The sequence below is a fragment of the Phocoena phocoena genome, chromosome 1 (assembly GCF_963924675.1).
Source record: "Phocoena phocoena chromosome 1, mPhoPho1.1, whole genome shotgun sequence".
NCBI classification, from domain to species: domain Eukaryota; kingdom Metazoa; phylum Chordata; class Mammalia; order Artiodactyla; family Phocoenidae; genus Phocoena; species Phocoena phocoena.
The window spans coordinates 163,834,485-163,857,289 of NC_089219.1; the positions used below are offsets into that span (position 1 = coordinate 163,834,485).

General features: G+C 38.1%; 1 protein-coding gene across 4 annotated transcripts in view; it reads left to right on the forward strand.

Moving 5' to 3' along the window:
• Positions 1–22,805, forward strand: part of LIN9 (lin-9 DREAM MuvB core complex component) — a 110,607-nt gene that overhangs the window by 82,151 nt on the left and 5,651 nt on the right. For all 4 annotated transcript variants that reach the window (XM_065878058.1, XM_065878082.1, XM_065878068.1 and 1 more), the window contains one exon: positions 21,319–21,444. In XM_065878058.1, coding sequence (XP_065734130.1) covers positions 21,319–21,444 — 126 coding nt within the window. The remainder of the gene's footprint in view (positions 1–21,318; positions 21,445–22,805) is intronic.

The window sequence follows — 22,805 nt, forward strand, 5'->3', positions numbered from 1 at the left end:
AGCCAGAAGGGAGTGGCATGTTATACTTAAAGTAATGAAAAGGAAGAACCTACAAGCAAGATTACTCTACCATGCAAGGATCTCATTCAGATTCGATGGAGAAATCTAAAGCTTTACAGACAAGCAAAAGCTAAGAGGATTCAGCACCAAACCAGGTCTACAACAAATGCTAAAGGAACTTCTCTAAGTGGGAAACACAAGAGAAGAAAAGGACCTACAAAAACAAACCCAAAACAATTAAGAAAATGGTCATAGGAACATACATATGTATAATTACCTTAAACATGAATGGATTAAATGCTTCAACCAAAAGATACAGGCTTGCTGAATGGATACAAAAACAAGACCCATATATATGCTGTGTACAAGAGACCCACTTCAGACCTAGGCACACATACAAACTGAAAGTGAGGGGATGGAAAAAGATATTCCATGCAAATGGAAATCAAAAGAAAGCTGGAGTAGCTATACTCATATCAGATAAAATAGACTTTAAAATAAAGAATTTTACAAGAGACAAGGAAGGACACTACATAATGATCAAGGGATCAATCCAAGAAGAAGATATAACAATTATAAATATATATGCACACAACATAGGAGCACCTCAATACATAAGGCAACTGCTAACAGCTATAAAAGAGGAAATTGACAGTAACACAGTAATAGTGGAAGACTTTAACACCTCACTTAACACCAATGGACAGATCATCCAAAATGAAAATAAATAAGGAAACAGAAGCTTTAAATGACACAATAGACCAAATAGATTTAATTGATATTTATAGGACATTCCATCCAAAGACAGCAGATTACACTTTCTTCTCAAGTGCACATGGAGCATTCTCCAGGTTAGATCACATCTTGGGTCACAAATCAAACCTCAGTAAATTTAAGAAAATTGAAATCATATCAAGCATCTTTTCTGACCACAACGCTATGAGATTAGAAATCAGTTACAGGGGAAAAAACGTAAAAAACACAAACACATGGAGGCTAAACACTACGTTACTAAATAACGAAGAGATCACTGAAGAAATCAAAGAGGAAGTCAAAGAATACCTAGAGACAAATGACAATGAAAACACGATGATCCAAAGCCTATGGGATGCAGCAAAAGCAGTTCTAAGAGGGAAGTTTATAGCTATACAAGCCTACCTCAAGAAACAAGAAAAATCTCAAATAAACAATCTAACCTTACACCTAAAAGAACTGGAGAAAGAAGACCAAACAAAACCCAAAGTTAGCAGAAGGAAAGAAATGATAAAGATCAGAGCAGAAATAAATGAAACAGAAACAAAGAAAACAATAGTAAAGATCAGTAAAACTAAAAGCTGGTTCTTTAAGAAGATGAACAAAATTGGTAAACCATTAGCCAGGCTCATCAAGAAAAAGAGGGAGAGGACTCAAATCAATAAAATTAGAAATGAAAAAGGAGAAGTTACAACAGACACTGCAGAAATACAAAGCATCCTAAGATACTACTGCAAGCAACTCTATGCCAGTAAAATGGGCAACCTGGAAGAAATGGACAAATTTTTAGAAAGGTATAACCTTCCAAGACTGAACCAGGAAGAAACAGAAAATATGAACAGACCAATTACAAGTATTGAAATTGAAACTGTGATTAAAAATCTTCCAACAAACAAAAGTCCAGGACCAGATGGCTTCATAGGTGAATTCTATCAAACATTTAGAGAAGAGCTAACACCCATCCTTCTCAAACTCTTCCAAAAAATTGCAGAGGAAGGAACACTCCCAAACTCATTCTGTGAGGCCACCATCACCCTGATACCAAAACCAGACCAAGATACTACAAAAAAAGAAAATTACAGACCAATATCACTGATAAATATAGATGCAAAAATCCTCAACAAAATACTAGCAAACAGAATCAAACAACACATTAAAAGGTTGATACACCACGATCAAGTGGGATTTATCCCAGGGATGCAAGGATTCTTCAATATATGCAAATCAATCAATGTGCACCATATTAACAAATTGAAGAAGAAAAACCATATGATCATCTCAATAGATGCAGAAAAGGCTTTTGACAAAATTCAACACCCATTTATGCTAAAAACTCTCCAGAAAGTGGGCATAGAGGGCACCTACCTCAACATAATAAAGGCCATATACGACAAACCCACAGCAAACATCATTCTCAGTAGTGAAAAACTGAAAGCGTTTCCTCTAAGATCAGGAACAAGGCAAGGATGTCCACTCTCACCACTATTATTCAACATAGTTTTGGAAGTCCCAGCCACGGCAATCAGAGAAGAAAAAGAAATAAAAGGAATACAAATTGGAAAAGAAGAAGTAAAACTATCACTGTTTGCAGATGACATGATACTATACATAGAGAATCCTAAAAATGCCACCAGAAAGCTACTAGAGCTAATCAATGAATTTGGTAAAGCTGCAGGATACAAAATTAATGCACAGAAATCTTTTGCATTCCTATACACTAATGATGAAAAATCTGAAAGAGAAATTAAGGCAACACTCCCATTTACCACTGCAACAAAAAGTATAAAATACCTAGGAAAAAACCTACCTAGGGAGACAAAAGACCTATATGCAGAAAGCTATAAGACACTGATGAAAGAAATTAAAAATGATACCAACAGATGGAGAGATATACCATGTTCTTGGATTGGAAGAATCAATATTGTGAAAATGACTCTACTACCCAAAGCAATCTACGGATTCGATGCTATCCCTATCAAACTACCAATGGCATTTTTTACGGAACTACAACAAAAAATCTTAAAATTTGTATGGAGACACAGAATACCCCAAATAGCCAAAGCAGTCTTCAGGGGAAAAAACGGAGCTGGAAGAATCAGACTCCCTGGCTTCAGACTATACTACAAAGCTACAGTAATCGAGACAATATGGTACTGGCACAAAAACAGAAATATCGATCAATGGAACAAGATAGAAAGCCCAGAGATAAACCCACACCCCTATGGTCAACTAATCTATGATAAAGGAGTCAAGGAACTACAGTGGAGAAGAGACAGTCTCTTCAATAAGCGGTACTGGGAAAAGTGGATGGCTACATATAAAAGAATGAAATTAGAATGCTCCCTAACACCATACACAAAAATAAACTCAAAATGGATTAGAGACCTAAATGTAAGACCAGACACTATAAAACTGTTAGAGGAAAACATAGGAAGAGCACTCTTTGACATAAATCACAGCAAAATCTTTTTTGATCCACCTCCTAGAGTAATGGAAATAAAAACAAAAATAAACAAATGGGACCTAATGAAACTTAAAAGGTTTTGTCACAGCAAAGGAAACCATAAACAAGATGAAAAGACAACCCTCAGAATGGGAGAAAATATTTGCAAACGAATCAACGGGCAAAGGATTAATCTCCAAAATATATAAACAGCTCATGCATCTCAATATTAAAAAAACAACCCAATCCAAAAATGGGCAGAAGACCTAAATAGACATTTCTCCAAAGAAGACATACAGATGGCCACGAAGCCCATGAAAAGCTGCTCAACATCACTAATTATTAGAGAAATGCAAATCAAAACTACAATGAGGTATCACCTCACACCAGTTAGAATGGGCATCATCAGAAAATCTACAAACAACAAATGCTGGAGAGGGTGTGGAGAAAAGGGAACCCTCTTGCACTGTTGGTGGGAATGTAAATTGATACAGCCACTATGGAGAACAGTATGGAGGTTCCTTAACTAAAAATAGAATTATCATATGATCCAGCAATCCCACTACTGGACATATACCCAGAGAAAACCATAATTCAAAAAGACACATGCACCTCAATGTTCATTGCAGCACTATTTACTATAGCCAGGTCATGGAAGCAACCTAAATGCCCATTGACAGATGAATGGATAAAGAAGGTGTGGTATGTATTTACAGTGGAATATTACTCAGCCATAAAAAGGAATGAAATTGGGTCATTGTTCAGACGTGGGTGGATGTAGAGACTGTCATACAGAGTGAAGTAAGTCAGAAAGAGGAAAACAAATATCGTATATTAATGCAAATATGTGGAACCTAGAAAAATGGTACAGATGAAATGGTTTGCAAGGCAGAAATTGAGACACAGATGTAGAAAACAAATGTATGGACACCAAGGGGGGAAAGCAGCGGGGTGGTGGTGGTGGTGATGTGATAAATTGGGTGATTGGGATTGACATATATACACTGATGTGTATAAAATTGATGACTAATAAGAACCTGCTGTATAAAAAAATAAAATAAAATTTAAAAATTAAAAAAATAGATAAATTCTTAGAAAGTACAGTGGCAGGGTCAAAATGTATGAGCATTTTAAAGATTTAATTATACTTCTGATTTAGGATGGTAGGCTGAACATGTGTTTTCTTCCTGTCCCTTACAATTCCATGCAAAATAAGAAGTACAAAAAAAAGTAGAATACATGGAAACAGACTGCTTAACAATGTCTGAAAGATTTAAAAATTTTTTCTTATATGTTGTTGGATGAAATAAAAACCTTGGCTAAAAGAGTCTGCATGTTGGAACCCTGAAGGGACACCAGGCCAATAGTTGCAAATATGATAGAGGAATTCAAAAGTGAGATGCAGTACTTTAAATTGAATTCATTCCATTTCTGTTTCCACATTCCCCTCTTCATCCCAATGACAGAATGTAAATGTGGTATTTACCCAAGTTAAAGGGAGAGAAAGTAACAGACACTTCTCTAAAGAATTTCAGCATAGTGCATGGGAAAAGTTAATGCTGCTTCTGCTTTTGATAATGGTAGACTAGATAATTTGGATTAGTCTTCCTAATCCAGATAGTTGAGAATAGCTATTTCCTCTGTAATAAAATATGAAAATAAGCTGTTTGAAGAAACTGGAGCATTAATAAGGTATTAAAGAATTATAGGGATAGAATCTAGGAAAAGAAGTAAACTCAGAAGGGGGAACCTGTCATTTAGGATTCCTTTTTCCTTAGGGGCTTCTGCAAGTTGCAGAAAAGGTGGCTGAGAAACTGAGTGGTGTTCTCAAAAGTCTTACAAGGGTGGGGAGGACAAAAATTAAGAGTCCAGAGAACTAGCAAGGGTTGAGGGAAGCTGGTGAACCTTCCATGTTCTGGGTTGGAACCCCAAAAGTTTACACTGGCCCAGCTTCAAATAATCTTACCTTTGAAATTGAATTAAGATGATTATGGAACACTAGGACCCCAAGCAGCCCACTAGAAGTAAATATAAATCCTCTTAGAGGAATGTAATATCATACTAGACCTGAAATTATTTCTACAGTTTTTAACATACAGTATCTAATACTCAATTTTAAATCCCAGACACAATAGGAGACAAGATAACCCTAACAAAAATCAAAAGAAAATATGAACAGTGGGCAAATTACAGAGATTGGTATTCTTAGACATAGATTTTAAATGCTTGTTCTGTTTAAAGAGATGAGACAAAATGGAGAATTTCAGAAGAGAACTGGAAACAACAACAAAAAGGACCAAATGAAACTCTAGATATAAACTACAATAATCAAAATTAAGAACTCAGTTGGGGCTTCCCTGGTGGCACAGTAGTTGAGAATCTGCCTGCTAATGCAGGGGACACGGGTTCAAGCCCTGGTCTGGGAGGATCCCACATACCGTGGAGCAGCTAGGCCCGTGAGCCACAACTACTGAGCGTGCGCATCTGGAGCCTGTGCTCCGCAATGAGAGGCGGCGATAGAGGCCCACGCACCGTGATGAATAGTGGCCCCCGCTTGCCACAACTAGAGAAAGCCCTCTCACAGAAATGAAGACCCAACACAGCAAAAATAAAGTACTAAACTCCTACCCCCAACATCTTAAAAAAAAAAAAAAAAAACTCAGTTGGTAGATATAACCACAGCAGATTAGGAACAGCTGAAGAGAGAGCCAGTAATTGAAAACAGATAAGAAAATATCCAGACTTAAGCAAGGAGAGAAAGATGGATAGAAAATTCAGAAGAGAGGATAAGATAAATAAGGGATATAGTGGGGAGTCTAATATGTCTACTAGAGTAACAGAAGGAGAAGAGAAAGAGAATGGGACAGAAGGAATATTTTAAGAGCTGAGAACATTCCAAAACTGTTGAAAGACAACAGGCCACAAATTCAAGAACCCCCATGAATCCTAATGGGATAAATAAGGTAATGACTCCTAGACACATCATAGTAAAACTGCTGAAAACTAAACACAAAGTGAAAAGTATTTAAAGTACCCAGAGTAGAATGGAAGAGAGGAAGTACCTTCAAAAGAGTAACAATTTGTTTGACAGGTGACTTCTCCATAGAAACCACAGAGGATGGAAGAGAATGGAATGACATCTTTATAGGGCAGAAACAAAATTACTGCCAACCTAGTTCTATATCCAGTGAAAATTCCTTTAAGGGTAAAGTTAATATAAGGACATTTGCAGACAAATTATAGAATTTGTTACCAGAATACCTATACTTAAGAAAATAATAAAGGTTTTCTTCAAGCAGGAAAGAAAAACTTATTTTTTTAAGATACTTGAAGTTTCAAAAAGGAATGAAAAACAACAAAAAGGATAAATATGTAGATTAGTCTAAGTGACACCATATAAAATGATAAAATAGTATCTTGTGGCATTTAAAATATAAAGGTTTAAAAGTACAACAGTTGTCTTTTGGTCAGAGTAAGGGGTGTGTATACACATAGACTTTGATAAATCAAGGATGTACATTTTAATCTCTAAGGTACCTATTAAAATAATAGTAAAAGTTGAATAACTACCAAACTAATCAGGGGAAGGTGGGTGAGGGAATGGAATAATAAAATGTTCATTCAGTCTAAGAGAAGGCAAGGAAAGAAAGAAAAAAATGACACCTAACAGGTGGGACATATAGAAGGAAAATAGTAAGATGGTAGATTTAAGTCTAAATATATTGATAAATAGTATTGAGTATAAGTAGACTAAATTTCCTGAATAAAAGGCAAAGATTGCCAGACTGGAGGAAAAATAAAACCCAACTCCTACCATATGATCCAGCAATTCCACTCCTGGTTATATATTCGAAGAAAACAAAAACAATAATTCAAAAAGATACATGCATTCCAATGTTCATAGCAGCATTATTTGCAATAGCCAAGATACAGAAGCAACCTAAGTGTCCATCAACAGATGAATGGATAAAGAAGATGTAGTCTGTATGTATGTGTGTACACATATACATGCACGCGCACACACACACGCACAACGTAATATTACTTGACGCGCACACACACACAATGGAATATTACTTGGAATATTACATGCCACATGCTGCGGAGCAACTAAGCCCATGTGCCGCAGCGACTGAGCCTGCGTGCCACAACTACTGAGGCCCGTGTGCCTAGAGCCTGTGCTCTGCAACAACAGAAGCCACCGCAGTGAGAAGCCTGCGCACCACGACAAAGAGTAACCCCCATTCACCACAACTAGAGAAAGCCCGCACACAGCAACGAAGACCCAACATAGCCAAAAATAAAATAAATAAATAATTTTTTTAAAAAAAGAACATAGACTTGAAAAACACAGTTAACAAACTTGATCTCATTAGCATATGTAGACAATTATACCTGCCAACTTCAGGATACCTATTACTTTCAAGCCCACATGGAATATTTACAAAAATTAATTGTAGGGCTTCCCTGGTGGCGCAGTGGTTGAGAGTCCGCCTGCCAATGCAGGGGACGCCGGTTCGTGCCCCAGTCCAGGAAGATCCCACATGCCGTGGAGCGGCTGGGCCCATGAGCCATGGCCACTGAGCCTGCACGTCTGGAGCCTGTGCTCCACAACGGGAGAGGCCACAACAGTGAGAGGCCAGCGTACAGCCAAAAAAAAAAAAAATTAATTGTATGCTGGTCCTAAATCAAATTTCAACAAATTGCAAAATGATTAGAATTCTCCAGAATAAGTTCTCTGATCACAGTGCAAATAAGCTTAGAAGTTAATAACAAAAGGATACCAAGAAAAAACTCAGGCTTGAAAATTACAGAATGCAGTGCTAAATAAACCATAGATCAAAGGATGAATTATCAGGAAATAGAAAATGTTTTTAATTTAGTGGTATTGAAAATTATATATCAAAATCTTGGTATGCAGCCATGCCTATTTTAGAATAAAAAACATGTTTAAATTGAAGAAAGACTGAAAATCAGTAAGTTAAGCATCTATCTCAAGACATTAGAATAAGAACAACAAATTAAATACAAAGAGAAAAATAATGAAATAGAAAACAAACCTAGGGACTTTCCTGGTGGTACAGTGGTTATTTCTCCTGCCAATGCAGGGGACACGGGTTCGATCCCTGGTCTGGGAAGATCCCACATGCCACAGAGCAGCTAAGCCCGTGTGCCACAACTACTGAGCCTGTGCTCTAGAGCCTGCGAGTCACAAGTACTGAGCCCGCATGCCACAACTACTGAAGCCCACGTGCCTAGAGCCCATGCTCCACAACAAGAGAAGCCACCGCAATGAGTAGCCTGCTCACCGCAACGAAGAGTAGCCCCCGCTCACTGCAACTAGAGAAAGCCCGCTCGCTGCAACTAGAGAAAGCCCGCATGCAGCAACAAAGACCCAACACAGCCAAAAATAAATAAATAATTTTTTTTTTTAAGAAAAAGGAGAACAAATCTAAAATAGAGAGGACTGGACTTCCCTGGTGGTGCAGTGGTTAAGAATCCACCTGCCAATGCAGGGGACATGGGTTCGAGCCCTGGTCCAGGAAGATCCCACATGCAGCAGAGCAGCTAAGCCCGTGCACCACAACTGAGCCTGCGCTCTAGATCCCGCGAGCCACAACTATTGAAGCCCATGCGCCTAGAGCCCATGCTCTGCAGCAAGAGAAGCCACCACAATGAGAAGCCCGCACACCGCAACGAAGAGGAGCCCCCGCTCGCCACAACTAGAGAAAAGCACGCACACAGCAACGAAGACCCAGCGCAGCCAAAAATAAATTAATTAATTTTTTAAAAAAAACGGAAGAAAGAAAGAGGGGACATCACAATATCACCTACAGACATGAATAAGATCTTGAGAGGATACTGTGTTATTGAATTTTGTGTGATTGAATTTTGTCCCCTCCAAATTCAGAAGTTGGTGCCTTAAGCCCAATATGACTGTATTTAGAGATAGGGCCTTTAAGGAGGTCATTTGGGTTAAATGAGGCCATAGGTTGGGGCTCAGATTAATAGGACTGGTGTCCTATAAGAAGAGGGGAAGAGACACCAGAGATTTCTCATGTGTGCACAGAAGGAAGGCCATCTGAGGGCACAATGAGAAAACAGCCATCTACAAGCCAGGAAGAAAGTTCTCATCAGAAACCATCCCTGCCAGCACCTTGATCTTGAACTTACAGCCTTCAGAACTACAAAAAAATTTATTTCTGTTACTTAAGCCACCAGTCCATGGTGTTCTGTTATAGCAGCCTGAGCAGACTAATACATATTATAAACAGCTACCTGTAAATATGTTTGAAAATTGAGATGGAGACAAATTCCTAGAAAAATACAACTTGCTAACATTGATATAATAAGAACTAGAAAGTCTGAATAAGCCTATCACTACCTTATAAATGAATCTGTAATTTAAAACTTGACCACAAAGATCCTACAACCCCAGATGAATTCTTCCATACCAGTGAATTCAACCAGGTGTTTACCATTACCATCAACTTTCAAAAACTTTTTCTAGAGAATAGGAAAATAACAAGGAGCATTTTCCAATTCATTTTGTAATGCTTGAATAATTTGATATCAGAACTTAACAAAGATACGACAAAAGAGAATAACTACTAGCCAATCTCATTCATGAATGTATGTGACAGAATCCTAAACAAAATATTAACAAATGGGAATTTGTTAGTATGTTTAAAAAGGTACATCAGGGCTTCCCTGGTGGCGCAGTGGTTGAGAGTCCGCCTGCCGATGCAGGGGACACGGGTTCGTGCCCCGGTCCGGGAAGATCCCACATGCCATGGAGCAGCTGGGCCCGTGAGCCATGGCCGCTGAGCCTGCGCGTCCGGAGCCTGTGCTCCGCAACGGGAGAGGCCACAGCAGTGAGAGGCCCGCGTAACGCAAACAAAACAAAACAAAACAAATGGTGGAGAAGGATGGATTTCTATTCAGAGTAGCTCCTTTGTATAACACGCAATAAACATGATAATTATTTTGTTCATAAGCTTTGTTTAACAAACCATACCCTTAAGTTTAAGTGCAATCATCAAAAAGGAAATAGGTGTATGGTATGTGATTTGAGATTAGTTTTGAAAAGTAAATAAAGTGTGGAAAGTATCTTCAGAGACTATGCCACTTCTATTATGTTGATGTAATATATGTACAGCCTTGTAGAGGTAGTAAAAATCAAGTTATATCCTTTAATCTTAACATACCTATTATTTATTCTGTTTTGTATATTATTTGTGAGTTGGAATTTTGCAGAGTATTTCAGGGACAAATACAGATTATTCAATTAGTTTCATTCCTTCTTTGCAGAAGGAAGACTCCCAGGTATTGTAAGGAGATTTTGTTTTTAATATATCCAGAACTATTATTTTAAAAAACCTTCAGAAGTATAGCAGTTCTTTCAGATTTATGGATTACAGATTTTCTTGGTATACATTTTTTCCTAATTTTCTGTGACACATCAGGTTGGTGACATTGAACTAATTTAACATTTGCGTTAATCCCAAGTGATTTTAGCACTGACTAGGAGTAATTTTATCTACCCTATCCCTACCCAGCCTCTGCCCTAACAAATATTTAATTTTATTTAATTAATTTAACTTAATTTTGAAGCTGATAGCTAATTTCTATTCTGTTTTTACCAAAATGACCTGAGTAGTTAACTATTTTTCATCTCAAAGAACTAGACATACTACTTTGTCCAGTATATTTTCTGATGGAATTTATTTAAAAAATGGAACATTGGTCTGATAAAGTCTCCTTTAATTTTGGAAAACTTAATTGTTTATCTAATACTTTACTCAGCAAAAGCAAACTACAGCCACAGTTGTCAAAATATGAAATTAGATGTTCAGACTTTCAATTTGTAAAGCAAAGGGAGGAAAATGATTTTAAAATACTTTAGTCACTTTTATGATACAACAAGGACAAATTTCTCAGCCATACACCTGAGAAGTTTTTATCAAGTTCATTCAGAGTTAAAGCTTTGAACTACCCTTTCTTGTCCGGATTACGTAGTATGTTAAAGTCAGTGAAAGTTTGTCTAAGCTTATTGACTTCAATATGCCTTTTCTATTTTGGATTATTAAAATATTTTTAAAATACATATACAAAGCATCCACATAGAAATTAATAGTGCATGTGGAATTTATTAAAATAGATTTGAATTGCCTCAACACTATTAGATATTGAACTAGCAGTCTCAGTCTCTAATAGTTGCTTTTCCACTTTGGAAATTTGACTTGTCATACATGGACATTAGTAATAATTCAAGAGTGGAAAAGGGGATATCCCTGAGAGTTCTGTCTTAACCATTTTTAAAACCATGTATTAGTGGCTTTGGAAAACTCTGAATACTATGTTCTCTGTACTCCTTCCCTCTCTCCATCCACCACTGTGAAAGTTGGTCTTTTCTTGCCCTGAATATGTTGTCAGAATTGTCATATCATGTTTGTTAGTCCTCTTTTATTTTTGAGATTATGCATCTCTGCAGAAATCTCCTTACTAGTTAACTAGTCCTGAAAGTAGAATACATCCAAGAAAAAAAAAAAAAAAGTCCATTTTGTGTGCCACATTCAACCTGTATGTGACAACCTAAAGCAGCAGTCCCCAACCTTTTTGGCACCAGGGACTGGTTTTGTGGAAGACAGTTTTTCCCTGGACCAGGGGTGGGGGGCGGGGGATGGTCTCAGGATGATTCAAGCACATTACATTTATTGTGCACTTTTTCTATTATTATTACATTGTAATAGATAATTAAATAATTATACAGCTCACCATAATGCAGAATCAGTGGGAGCCCTAAGCTTGATTTCACTTGCCACTCACTGATAGGGTTTTTTTTTTTTTTTTTTTTTTTTTTTTAAACATCTTTATTGGGGTATAATTGCTTTACAATGGTGTGTTAGTTTCTGCTTTACAACAAAGTGAACACTGATAGGGTTTTGATATGTCTGCAAGCAATTGATTTATCATGGTCTCTGTGCAGTCAAACCTCTCTGCTAATGATGATCTGTATTTGCAGCCGCTCCCTGGCATCACCGCCTCAGCTCCACCTCGGATCATCAGGCATTAGATTCTCATAAGCAGCACACAACCTAGATCCCTTGCGCACACAGTTCACAGTAGGGTTCGCACTCCTATGAGAATCTAACACTGCCACTGATCTGACAGGAGGCGGAGCTCAGGCGGTAATGTGAGCAATAGGGAGCGGCTGTAAATACAGATGAAGCATGGCTCGCTTGCCTGCCGCTCACCACTGCTGTGCAGCCTGGTTCCTAACAGGCCACGGACCAATACCAGTCCATGGCCTGGGGGTTGGGGACCCCTGACCTAAAGCACATTAGCTGATTATATAGGAGGGATTGATAGGAAACCACGCTTAATTATAGTAACTTATTTAAAAGGGCAGGTTTTTAAAATAACAGCCTTATTGAGGTATTATTCACATACCATACAATTCACCCATTTACAGTAAGTGGACAGTTCCGTGGTGTTTAGTTTACAGCTCAGTTCACAGGTTGCGCAGGCATCATCATCATCAATTTAGAAACATTTTCATTATCCCAAAAAAGAAACCCTGTATTTTTCCTCACTTCACCTCTAACCACCCCCCACCCCAGACCTAGGCAATCACTCATCTAATTTCTGTCCCCCTATTCTGGACATTTAATGTAAATGTGATCATTTGTGACTGTATTCTTTTACATAGCATAATGTTTTGAAGGCTCATCCATGTTGTAACATGTATTAGTACTTTTTTTTTTTTTATTGGCTGTGCAGCTTGTGGGTGGGATCTTAGTTCTCTAACCAGGGATCGAACCCAGCTCCTGACAGTGGAAGCGTGAAGTCCCAACCACTGAATGACCAGGGAATTCCCAGTACTTCTTTTTATTACCAAATAATGTTACATTGTATGCATATACCACATTTTATTTATTTATTCATCGAGGGACATTTGGATTGCTTCCACACTGGCTATTATGAATAAGGTGACTATGAACATTCAGGTACAGGGTTTTTGTTTGTTTGTTTGTTTGGCTATTGGGTCTTTGTTGCTGCTCGCGGGCTTTCTCTAGTTGTGGCAAGCAGGGGCTACTCTTCGTTGTGGTGTGCAGGCTTCTCTTTGCGGTGGCTTCTCTTGTTGCGGAGCACGGGCTCTAGGCACGCGAGCTTCAGTAGTTATGACCGCAAGCTCTAGAGCACAGGCTCAGAAGTTGTGGTGCACGGGCTTAGTTGCTCTGCAGCGCGTGGGATCTTCCCGGACCAGGGCTCGAACCCGTGTCCCCTGCATTAGCAGGCAGATTCTTAACCACTGCACCACCAGGGAATTCCCAATATCATACTTATTAGTGAGTGTTAAAACCTTTCTCTTTAAGATTGGGAATGAGGACTTCCCTGGTGGCGCAGTGGTTGAGAGTCCACCTGCCGATGCAGGGGACACGGGTTCGTGTCCCGGTCCGGGAAGATCCCACATGCCGCGGAGCGGCTGGGCCCGTGAGCCATGGCCGCTGAGCCTGCGCGTCCGGAGCCTGTGCTCCCCAACGGGAGAGGCCACAACAGTGAGAGGCCCGCAAACCGCAAAAAAAAAAAAAAAAAAAAAAAAAAAAGATTGGGAATGAGATAAGGAGGCCTACTATCGCAGTTTTTATTCAGTAGTACACAGGAGGGCCTAGCCAGTGTAACAAAGCAAGAAAATGAAGTAAGAGCTATAAAGATTGGAAAGGAAGAAATAAAACTGTTTTATCCACAGATAATGTGGTTGTGTACCTAGAAAATGTAAAAGAATCTGCAGATAAATTATTAGAATTAATAAGTGAGTTTAGCATAGTTGCTACATTTAAGGTCAGTTTTTTTTTGTTTTTTTTTTTTGTTTTTTTTTTTGTGTTACGCGGGCCTCTCACTGCCGTGGCCTCTCCCGTTGCGGAGCACAGGCTCCCGACGCGCAGGCCCAGCGGCCATGGCTCACGGGCCCAGCCGCTCCGTGGCATGTGGGATCTTCCCAGACTGGGGCACGAACCCACGTCCTCTGCATCGGCAGGCGGACTCCCAACCACTGCGCCACCAGGGAAGCCCTAAGGTCAGTTTTTTTATTTAAGCAGTTGTGTTTCTATATATCAGCAATAAGCAGTTATAAAATGAAATTTCAAAAATACCATTTAAAACTACATACCTTGATATAAATATAGCATAAGATATATTAAACCTATATAGAAAACTATTAAATGTTGAGAGAAATTAAAGAAGACCTAAATAAAAAGCGAGGTATTCATATTCATGATTTCAGATACTATCTTTTGTAAAGGGGTCAATTTCCACCAAATTTATCCATAGATTGAATGTAATCTCAATCAAAATCCCACGTGTGTGTGTGTGTGTATAAGTGCGTTCAAATTGACAAGCTGATTCTAAAATTTATGTGGAACTGCAATAAGGTAGGATGACTTACTCTTGGATATCAAGACTTATTACAAAACTAGAGTTATTGAAGACTGTGTGCTACTGGCACAACATAGGCAAAAAGACCATGGAACAGAATACAGAGCCCAGTAATAGACTTGCACGTGTACAGACACTTGATCTATGACAAAGATGGTTCTGCAGAACACTGAAGAAAGAAAGGCCTTTGAAATAATGGTGCTGGATCAGTTGGTTATCAGTATGGGGAGGGGGTAAATCTCATAACATAGACAACTGGCATTTTAGATCTAAATGTGAAAGGCAAAACTATAAAGCTTCTAGAGATAATATAGGAGAATGTTTTTAAGACCTTGGGATAAGATTTTTTTAATGAAATAAATAGAATATAGAAAGCAATAACCATAAAAGAAAAGATTGATAAATTGAACTACATTAAAATTAAAAACCTTTGTTCATCAAAAGATACAACTACAAGAAAAGGCAAGCCACAAAATGGAAGAAAATATTTACAGCACATATAATTGATAAAAAGCTTGTATCCAGAATATATAAAGAACTCTAAGTCAATAAGAAAAATATATGCAGCCCAATAGAAGACAGGAAAGAAAATTGAACAGATATTTTTAAAAAGAGGATATTCAAATTAGCAAAACTTTTTTTGAAAAGTAGTAACCTCGGTAGTAATTAGAGAAATGCAAATTAATACCACAGTGAGATACCACTCACACCCTCTGAAGTGGCTAATATTCAAAGACTACAGTATTAAAGATTGGTGAAGATATGAAGCAGCCAGAACTTTCTTATTCCATCGGTTTGGGAAACTATTTAGATCTATCTACTAAAATTGAACAAAGTACAAAATGTCATAGCTGCACTATTCACATTGGCCAAAACCTAGAAGCAGGCCAAATGCCCAACAACAAATAGAACAGTAGAATGGGTGAATATATCATATTTCTACAAAGGTATAATATACAGCAATGAATGAACTAACTACAGATATACACAACAGTGTGGATGAATGTCACAAACTTAATGTTAACCGAAAGAAGCCAGTAACAAAAGACTGCATATATTGTATGATTGTATTTTATATAAAGTTCAAAAACTCAACTATAATGTTTGATGTCAGGATAATGGTTACTTTGGAGAGAGATGAAAGAGAATTGATTGTAAGGTGACACATGGAGGGCTTCTGGGGTGCTAGCAATGTTCTGTTGTTTGATCTGGGTAGCTTTTTCCCATTATCATTTTGTTGAGGTATCACTGATGTACAATAAACTATACCTGTTTAAAATGTACAGTTGGTGGGATATATTTGTGTATGTATACATAGACATATGCGTCCATGAAACCATCACCACAAGCTAGATACCAAATATTTTTATCTTCTCCCTTCCCCCCACCAAATTTCCCAAGCCCTTTGTAATCCATCCCTCCCTCTACTTCAGGCTCCAGCAACTACTGATCTAATTTCTATCATTACAAATTCATTTGTATTTTCTAGAATCTTATATAAATAGAATCATACAGTATGTACTCTTTTTTTGCCTGGCTCTTTTCAATCAGTATAATGAGTTTTGATTCACCCTCTTGGTTGCACGTTTCAAAGTTAGCACAATATTGTTCCTTTTTATTGCTAAGTAGTATCTCATTGTATGGCTGTAGCACAATTTGTTTATCCATTCATCTGTCAATGGACATTTGGATTGTTTAATGTTTTTAGCTATTGCAAATGAACATTCATGTGCATATGCACAAAGGTGTGCATACAAGAATGTTTATTGCAGCATTGCTTGTAATAGCAAAAAAAAAGGTGGAAACAATATGTCCATCTAAACAGGAGTGGTTAAATAAATCATGGGACAGCCATTCTTCTGGAGCACTATGTAGTTCTTTTTTTTTTTTTTTTTTTTTTTTTAGTAAATTTATTTATTTATTTTTTGGCTGTGTTGGGTCTTCGTTGCTATGCACGGGCTTTCTCTAGTTGCAGCGAACAGAGGCTACTCTTCGTTGCAGTGTGCGGGCTTCCCATTGCGGTGGCTTCTCTTTGTTGTGAGCACAGGTTCTAGGCATGCAGGCTGCAGTAGTTGGGGCATGCAGGTTCAGTAGTTGTGGTTCGTGGGCTCTAGAGCACAGGCTCAGTAGTTGTGGCACACGGGCTTAGTTGCTCCATGGCATGTGGGATCTTCTTGGACCAGGGCTCGAACCCATGTCCCATGCATTGGCAGACGGATTCTTAACCACTGCACCACCAAGGAAGTCCCACACTATGTAGTTCTTAAAAGCAACAAGCTAGATCTGTCTATATCAACATGGAAAGCTCTCTAAGACACATTAAGTAATTGGACAAATTGTGGAATATTTATATTAGGATCTCATTTTTATAAAAAGCTATACAGGGCTTCCCTGATGGTGCAGTGGTTGAGAGTCTGCCCGCCGATACAGGGGACACGGGTTCTTGCCCCGGTCTGGGAAGATCCCAAATGCCACGGAGCAGCTGGGCCCGTGAGCCATGGCCGCTGAGCCTGCGCGTCCGGAGCCTGTGCTCCACAACGGGAGAGGCCACAACAGTGAGAGGCCGCGTACCGCAAAACAAAAACAAAAACAGAAAAAAAAAAAACAAAAAAAGCTATACATATATGTGTATAAAATGCCTTGAGAAAGTGATTGGAAAGCTGCAGACCAAACTATTAATAATACTGTACTGCACATTAGAAAGTTGCTAAGAGAGTAAATCTTAAAAGTTCTCATCACAAGAAAAAAAATCTGTAACTGGTGATGGATGCTAACTGACTTATTGTAGTGATCATTTTGCAATATATACAAATATAGAATTGTTATGTTGTACACATGAAACTAATAGAATGTTGTATGTCAATTGTACCTCAGCTTAAAAAATAATTACAAAATAAAAAATAATTTTTTTTTTTTTTTTGCGGTACGTGGGCCTCTCACTGTTGTGGCCTCTCCTGTCGCGGAGCACAGGCTCCGGATGCGCAGGCTCAGCGGCCATGGCTTACGGGCCCAGCCGCCCGCGGCATATGGGATCTTCCTGGACCGGGGCATGAGACCGTGTCCCCTGCATCGGCAGGCGGACTCCCAACCACTGCACCACCAGGGAAGCCCCCAAAATAATTAATTTTTTAAATGACTTATCCCTTCCCTAATCTCCTTCTGACATTCTTTCCCTTCCTTCTCTTTCACTGCATCAGACCCAGTGGCGGAGGAATTGTTTTTTGGGTTTTTTTTTTTAACATCTTTATTGGAGTATAATTGCTTTACAAAGGTGTGTTAGTTTCTGCTTTATAACAAAGTGAATCAGTTATACATACACATATGTATATGTATAACTTCCCTCTTGTGTCTCCCTCCCTCCCACCCTCCCTATCCCACTCCTCTAGGTGGTCACAAAGCACTGAGCTGATCTCCCTGTGCTATGCGGCTGCTTCCCACTAGCTATCTATTTTATGTTTGGTAGTGTATATATGTCCATGCCACTCTCTCACTTTGTCACAGCTTACCCTTGCCCCTAACCATATCCTCAAGTCCATTCTCTAGTAGGTCTGTGTCTTTATTCCTGTCTTACCCCTAGGTTCTTCATGACATTTTTTTTTCTTAGATTCCATATATATGTGTTAGCATACGGTATTTGTCTTTCTCTTTCTGACTTAGTTCACTCTGTATGAAAGTCTCTACATCCATCCACCTCACTACAAATAACTCAATTTCATTTCTTTTTATGGCTGAGTAATATTCCATTGTATATATGTGCCACATCTTCTTTATGCATTCATCCAATGATGGACAGACACTTAGGTTGCTTCCATCTCCTGGCTATTGTAAATAGAGCTGCAGTGAACATTGTGGTACATTAGTCTTTTTGAATTATGGTTTTCTCAGGGTATATGCCCAGTAGTGGGGTTGCTGGGTCGTATGGTAGTTCTATTTGTAGTTTTTTAGGAACCTCCATACTGTTTTCCATAGTGGCTGTACCAATTCACATCCCCACCAGCAGTGCAAGACTGTTCCCTTTTCTCCACATCCTCTCCAGCATTTATTGTTTCTAGATTTTTTGATGATGGCCATTCTGACTGGTGTGAGATGATATCTCATTGTAGGTTTTTTATTTATTTATTTATTTTTGCGGTACGTGGGCCTCTCACTGTTGTGGCCTCTCCTGTTGCAGAGCACAGGCTCCGGACGCACAGATTCAGCAGCCATGGCTCACGGGCCCAGCCGCTCCACGGCATGTGGGATCTTCCCGGAATAGGGCACAAACACATTTCCCCTGCATCGGCAGGCAGACTCTCAACCACTGCGCCCCCAGGGAAGCCCTCTCATTGTAGTTTTGATTTGCATTTCTCTAATGATTAATGATGTTGAGCATTCTTTCATGTGTTTGTTGGCAATCTGTATATCTTCTTTGGAGAAATGTCTGTTTAGGTCTTCTGCCCATTTTTGGATTGGGTTGTTTGTTTTTTTGTTATTGAGCTGCATGAGCTGCTTGTAAATTTTGGAGATTAATCCTTTGTCAGTTGCTTCATTTTCAAATATTTTCTCCCATTCTGAGGGTTGTCTTTTGGTCTTGTTTATGGTTTCCTTTGCTGTGCAAAAGCTTTTAAGTTTCATTAGGTCCCATTTGTTTATCTTTGTTTTTATTTCCACTTCTATACTGCAAAGCTACAGTAATCAAGACAGTGGTGCTGGCACAAAAACAGAAATATAGATCAATGGAACAGGATAGAAAGCCCAGAGATAAACCCACACACATATGGTCACCTTATCTTTGATAAAGGAGGCAAGAATATGCAGTGGAGAAAAGACAGCCTCTTCAATAAGTGGTGCTGGGAAAACTGGACAGCTACATGTAAAAGTATGAGATTAGAACACTCCCTAGCACCATACACAAAAATAAGCTCAAAATGGATCAAAGCCCTAAATGTAAGGCCAGAAACTATCAAACTATTAGAGGAAAACATAGGCAGAACACTGACATAAATCACAGCAAGATCCTTTTTGACCCACCTCTTAGAGAAGTGCCGGAGGAATTCTGACTGATGCAATCTAGCTTCATATCCAGTGTGCTTACCACTTATTGGCTGTGGTACATGGACCTCAGATTCCTCCATATGCAAAAATGGGAATAATTATAGTACCCTTCTCATGGGATGGTTGTAAGGATTCAGTGAGATTCTGTTAAACACTAGAACAGTGCCTGGTACATTATTAATAGTGTGTGCTGTTAAGCAAAGCATTTAACTTTCCTGGACTTCAGTTTTCTCATCTGTAAAATGACAAGGCTGAAAAAGATGATCTCTAAGGTTTCTGTTAGCTTAAACAATTATAATACTGTGATTTAGTGCTACTGTAAGTAACTTATCCCTATCAGTCTAGGTATACTTTTCCCTTCTTAACTGTACTTGTTTCCCTGGTACGTGATGATCTGCTTTCTCAGAAATCCTCTGAAAAAAGAAGTGTGGTTAAACTTGGCTTTACTGAAGACATCTCATTGCAGCATTTGTAGCTGGAGCAGAATGGATAGTGTAGTTTATTGGAGGTGTTATGAAGAGAGGAAAGGAAATGGAATCCAAGTCCATTTACACTTACTGGTAGGAAGCAAATATGAAATGATAGCAGTGATGATAAGAGTTAATATTTACTGAACATTTTCTATGTGGAAGGCAATATACTGGCATATATTATTTCATTTAATCTTTACCATAATCTCATTAGGTAGATGTTCTTGTATCCCCATTTTGAAGATGAGGAAACAGGGGCACAGAGAAATTAAGGAACTTGCTTAAGGTCACACAGCTAGTACATAATGGAGTTGGAATTTGAACATATAATCTGATTCTAGCACCAATGCTTTTATCCATTGTGCTATATTGTATTGATTCCAGGTGGAGAATCAATTGAGATTTAGTAACTAGAACACTTCAAATGAATATATATAATTTTTTACCAACTTTTTATTTTTAAAAATGATAAAGTTTAAAAAAGTTGAAAGATTTATATAACAAACATATATAGATTCAACAATTTTGCTTCATTTAATCTCTCTCGTGCTCTCTCTCTCTCTCTCTCTCTCCATATATATATATATATATATATAGACACACACACACACACACACACACACACACACGATCTCTGTTTTTTAAAAAGTAAATGACAGGGACTTCCCTGGTGGCGCAGTGGTTAAGAATCCGCCTGCCAATGCAGGGGACACGGATTTGATCCCTGGTCTGGGAAGGTCCCACATGCCGCGGGGCAACTAAGCCCATGTGCCACAACTACTGAGCCTGCGTGCCACAACTACTGAAGCCTGCACACCTAGAGCCCATGCTCCGCAACAAGAGAAGCCACTGCAGTGAGAAGCCCGCGCACCACTACAAAGAGTAGCCCCCGCTCGCCGCAATTAGAGAAAGCCCGCGCACAGCAACAAGGACCCAACGCAGCCAAAAATAAATATATTTTTTTAAAAAAAGAGTAAATGACAGGCATCATGACACTCCTAAGAACCATCTCCTAAATAGCAATAATACCGTTATCACATTTAAGAAGTATAACATTGAGTACAGACTGTTTTAATAACTTTTAGTCTATTTTGAGTAAGTCCAATGTCCTGTTATAAATTGAAATCACATTGTTAAAAAAAAATTTATCAAAATCTGACTTTTTTTTTTTCTTCTCAGAAATCATATTCCATGCCCATTAGCATTGAATTTCAGCGGAGATACGCAACAATTGTTCTAGAGCTTGAACAACTGAACAAGGACCTAAACAAAGTTTTGCATAAAGTTCAACAGTACTGCTATGAGGTAGGTCATTTGTATGAATTTCCCTTGTGACCTCCAGTCTTTTTTTTTTTTCCACTCTTATCTGAAGCTTAATACTGTTACCATCACATTTTAGAAAATCCAAATTAAGCCAAGATCCTGTAGCAGAACCATATTTTATATATATTTCTATTCCTTACAGCATCCGTATTGAAGAGTGCTTTATACACAGTGAGCTATCAATTCTGTTGGTTTTCTGTTTGTTTGAATTACAAATGATTATATTATAGCTCTCCTGAAATTTAGAAACATCCAGAAAAATAATTTCTTTTAATTCCACTACCCCAAAGACTATATTTTGGTTTACTTCCTCCTAATTTTTTTTTTTTTTTACCATACATGCTTTTTCTCTCAAAGTTATGATCATGCTGTGTATATAATTTTGTTTGTTCCTTTTTAAACTTTATATTTGGGAATTCCCTGGTTCAAACTCCGTGTTTTCACTGCCGAGGGCCCAGGTTCAATCCCTGGTCAGGGAACTAAGATCCCGCAAGCCATGCGGCATGGCCAAAACAATTTAAAAAATAAATAAAAATTTAAAAAATAAACTTTACATTAGAACTATAGATTCTTGAACTTCAGTCACATAGATTATAGGGTTATTTGTGAATTATCATTATTGTTATCATTATCATGCACATATAATTATATATATGAAGGTGGTTCAACAGGTTCACCTAAAATTTGAGTTTCTTACTGAAAGGTAAGAATTAGATGATTGTGATGAGTTTAGTGTGCTCCGGCATTTGCTTTCTTAGAGGCTGTATATTTCCAGTAAAGCCACTCTTATTTTTTTTTTCAAGTATAGTTGATTTACAATGTTTCAGGTGTACAGCAAAGTAATTCAGATATATATATATGTATCTGAATTTTATATATATATATATATATATATATAATTATATATATTCTTTTTCAGATTCTTTTCCATTATAGGTTATTACAAGATATTGAATATAGTTCCCTGTGCTATACAGTAGGTCCTTACTGTTTATCTGTTTTATATATGGTAGTGTATATCCATTAATCCCAAATTCCTAATTTATCCTTCCCCCACCCCTTGGGAAACCCTTTGGTAAACCTTTATATGTCCCCTTTTCTGTGTCTGTGAGTCTATTTCTGTTTTGTAAATAAGTTTATTTATATCATTTTTTAATCTTTTTTTGGTATCATTTTTTTAGATTCCATGTTTAAGTGATATCATATGATCTTTGTCTTTATCTGTCTGACTTACTTCACTTATGATTATCTCTAGGTCCATCCATGTTGCTGCAAATGGCATTATTGCATTCTTTTTTATGGCTGAGTTATATTCCATTGTATGTATGTACCACATCTTCTTG